We start from the raw sequence: 3,717 nt of genomic DNA, 5'->3' as shown, positions 1-3,717 counted from the left end.
AGGCGTGACCGACACTAAGGGCCTGACCGACGTGCGTGACCGACGGACAAAAATTCCCGTTTTCTTGAACATATAGGACCTTCGCTTCGCTTCCGTCGACAAACAGGCAGAAAAGATGTCCTGTTCTTGATTGAAAAATCGTCCTGTTCTCGTGTTAATGTTCTTTTGTTAGCAATCGGCATGTTTTTATATTGAAAAGAGCTAATTTTTGCTTTGTGCGGAAGAAAAGTGGGTTTCGGCTCATGTCGAAAATCTTTTGTGCTGCGTTCATTTTCTCGTAGACTTAACATACAAAACGAGGGACAAGTTGTCCTGTCCTCAGTTCGAAAGTTGTACTCTCCTCATGCGCAATTTTTACTACCGTAACTGTCGAATTAGAAGCCCAGGGTTACAAATATTTCAAATGACCCACGGGGTGGGCTCCAATTACCGGCATGGGCTTGTATTTACTATTTAGGGAGGGCGCCTTTTCCAAACCAGCTTTTTGGCATTTTTTTAATATGGGCTTTACGGTATTTAATTAAGCCATTCAATTAAACCCATGGGCCTCTTTTTACGGGGGGGCATAAAACTTGTAAACAACCTAAGGGGTGGGCTCTAATTACGGGGGAAGGGGGCTTCAAATTCGATAATTACGGTATGTGTCGAGAACTGTTTTTAGGACGTTATGAAAGAAGCTAATTTGTAACTTGCGTTAAGTGCAAAAAGCAAGCGATTAGGTAACAATTAACAAAGCAGTCCCGGTTAAAATAAAAAAACGATTGGACTGTTTCTTTTATTTATTATTACTGTTTAGTACCAAAAGGCAGAGTAGTAAAGTCAGCAAGCTACATGCGTTTATCGTAAACCATTCTCAATTTTTTGAACAGCTGAACCGTGTTTATCTCTTGGGTCTTGCCGTTCCGTTTGACGAATTCAGGGTAGATGATCTGATCAAGGGATTCCGTACCGTCCAAGAGGTACTTGAGTTTGTCAAAGTCTAAGGTCTGTCCGGTCCTGGCGAATGATTTGGTGAACTCATCGAAATCCAAGATATCTTCCCTGTACCCGTTTTGCGTGAGGCCTTTTGCCTACGAGTAGTAAGAAAACGTATATACCGTACCTAGAAAAACATATATGTTACCTTCAACTCGATCCGGCCAGTGTCAGTCTCGTAGCTGTACACCTTCGGACCGCACGACACAAACTTCACGATGTGGCTCTCCCCGGCCTGCAACTGATTGTTCCAGTCGCCCAGGATGCTGCCCATCTCTGGCACCCAGTCTCCGGGGCGGGTGAGAAAGACGACTGAATCCGTATCGTAGTACATCAATCGGTCGCCCAGTTTCTCCATCATGTCCAGAAGGATGAGGCGGGCATTAGCAGTGGTGAACGCGTCTAAGGCGACGTTCGTAGCGTTACTACCTTCGTTGTAGTCTTCTCCGTTGGAGTAGGTCACCATGAGACAGTCGTCGTTAATGGCAAACACGTCATGAATTTCAACGGCCTTGGAGCGGATCATGTCCAAATAACCTTAGTCTTGTAGACGAACTTGGTCATAGTCATATCATCCCGCTGTCCCTGCTTGCCCCACAGATAGTTAAGACAATTCTTGGCCACATTACGCCGCCCAGCATCGTAGATCATGGCTTCCGGATCGAGATCGATCCCTTCACGCTTTTTAACCTGGCGCAGATATTCGGACTTTTTGCAGAGGAGTTTTGCACCAGCTAGGCCACCCGCTCGCCTCCATTTTGATTTTCAGGAACTTGTTGATGTATGCAGCATAAACACCGGCTTCCATGGTGTCCCAGTGCCATACCTCGTAAACTTTCTGTACGACGTAGCCCCGGTCGATGGCGTGGTGAAGTTCCGGTGTAGTCCATACCCCCTCAAGGCAGCGGTCAGCGTCACTATGCTGGCAATAGTCGTTACTTTTGGTGTCGGCATACGTTCGACAAAGAGCGAATACCAACTTTTTGTTGATAGCAGCAGGGAGAACAGGCTACAAACACTGCTGTGGTGGTAGTACCTTGCACGACACCAAGCCATAATACTCCCTCACGTCCTTGAAATCCGACAAGATAATCGTTGGGTGACCGATGGGGTATGTTTTGGTCTTATTAACGAAAGGATACAAGCTAACAACATCGAAGTGCATAATCATTTCCCCCGGCTTCACTGTGTAGTACAAGCGACTGGCATTAGTGCGGCCACCTTTAAAGGCGTCCCGAGGATTAAGCGGTTTGCGCAGTCTTTGGCCAGACAGGAAGGAAGCAATATCAGCTTCTTGACGTTCCCTCTTCCATTCGCACTCCAACTTCGTGACAACTGTATACTTCTCATCTTCCAGGAATCGCACACGATCCAGGTACTAATCGTACACCTCGCTCGTCGTTTTACGAGAGAAAGGCGACCGACCTTCCTCATCGGTACATTCGGGATGTCCGTGGAATACACAACCGTTATACTCGTATACTGTACGAATAGCGGCATCGTAGCCATCAACGTAGTACGGACCAATGTGCACTTCTTTGCCATTGCGGCCCACCCAAGTCACGGTTAAGCACTTCCAACTAATGAGTTGCCTGAACACTGGTGTGTCGGTTGCGGTGAGGACCATGGACGGACAGTCCAGCAATCTTGTTCGATTCCAAGTGATACGTACGGTAGTACCGATTACAAACCGATGACATTGTAATGATGTCCAAGGGGTTCAAGTTTGTCAGAGCAATAAAATCATCAACAAACCTGAGAGCACAGCGTCGAAGAACTGTAACATCATTCGAACACTACGACATGATTTCCGCACGGAAGTCGAACTGTCCACCCGCTGCGGCTTTTGCTTCGGCATTCCACTTGAGGAATTTTTCGTTGTCCTTCCTCTTTAAGCCGACAAAAACATACATTTCCGGGTCAGGCCACGGCAACAGTTTATCCCAGTTCTCAGGGCGGTTGAAATGATGTGGAAGGTCACCTTTCTCTACAACAACTCCCAGGCCAACCGCCTTGGGTAAGCTGCTCAACTTCATGGGTAGGAAATTGAGAGTGCCACGGAAACACATATTAAGAGATCGATACCGCAACTCCAAGAGCTGACTTCCTCTCTTTGTTACCTCCGCCCCGTGTAGTCTGTTGTCCAAAAGGCACTTTAAGATAAAGTGACCGTTGTAACCGCGGAAGTTGTGTGCAATGATCGTATGCCGATTGTGCTTCTCTGATAACAACCATACACCAAACCGTGGAGCAACATCCTGAGTCATTGGTTGACCAACCTCCGGAAATCGGAATTCTGTTCCATCTTCATACTGGGCGACAACGCAGCTCGGAGTAAGTCCTTTGACCGGATCGTTGTACGTTTCGTAATCGAAAAAAATATACCGCTTTGACGGTTCCGGCTGATCTGGCAAAAGCTGCGTTGGCTTCGGAAACACTTTCAGGTAGCACTTATGGTTTGCTTGTTGAACCCAATCACGGCAAACTGTGCAAAACATCTCCCCACACTGATGCTTTCCATTTGGTCGACGTGTTAAGTTCACAAAGCGGCGACAGTCTTTACAATAAAAAATCTGAGAACAAAAAGGTTTTTCGTTTTTACGCTTATTTTTGTGGATGTTGAAGCGTTCCTGGTTATTAAACGTCCGACGACAGTAGCTACAGCGAATAACAATCCCTTCCACGCAGTCATTGACCGACCGATAACAAAAGCGACAGTTACCACCGCATCGGTGCCGCTCT

At 46.8% G+C, this 3,717-nt stretch overlaps 1 protein-coding gene across 1 annotated transcript; it reads right to left on the bottom strand.

Annotated features, from left to right (window-relative positions):
- Positions 1-717: 717 nt before the first annotated feature.
- On the bottom strand, positions 718-3,683 carry LOC129601232 (uncharacterized). The gene is made up of 2 exons (XM_055499986.1): positions 1,124-3,683; positions 718-1,070 (listed from the first exon to the last, which is right to left on the bottom strand). The coding sequence occupies exons 1-2, from the start codon at positions 1,499-1,501 to the stop codon at positions 828-830; spliced, it is 621 nt and encodes a 206-aa protein (XP_055355961.1). The 5' UTR covers positions 1,502-3,683; the 3' UTR covers positions 718-827.
- Positions 3,684-3,717: the final 34 nt, after the last annotated feature.

Source organism: Paramacrobiotus metropolitanus, unplaced genomic scaffold (genome assembly GCF_019649055.1).
Source record: "Paramacrobiotus metropolitanus isolate TYO unplaced genomic scaffold, Prichtersi_v1.0 Parri_scaffold0000221, whole genome shotgun sequence".
NCBI lineage: Eukaryota > Metazoa > Tardigrada > Eutardigrada > Parachela > Macrobiotidae > Paramacrobiotus > Paramacrobiotus metropolitanus.
This window is presented reverse-complemented; position numbering and strand designations above follow the sequence as displayed.

Excerpts from the sequence above, each read along its gene's own strand:
- LOC129601232 (XM_055499986.1), bottom strand. The coding sequence starts at position 1,501 with ATGATCCGCTCCAAGGCCGTTGAAATTCATGACGTGTTTGCCATTAAC. Across the intron at positions 1,071-1,123 it reads CTGGCCGGATCGAGTTGAAG|GCAAAAGGCCTCACGCAAAA; the intron begins GTAACATATATG and ends TACTACTCGTAG.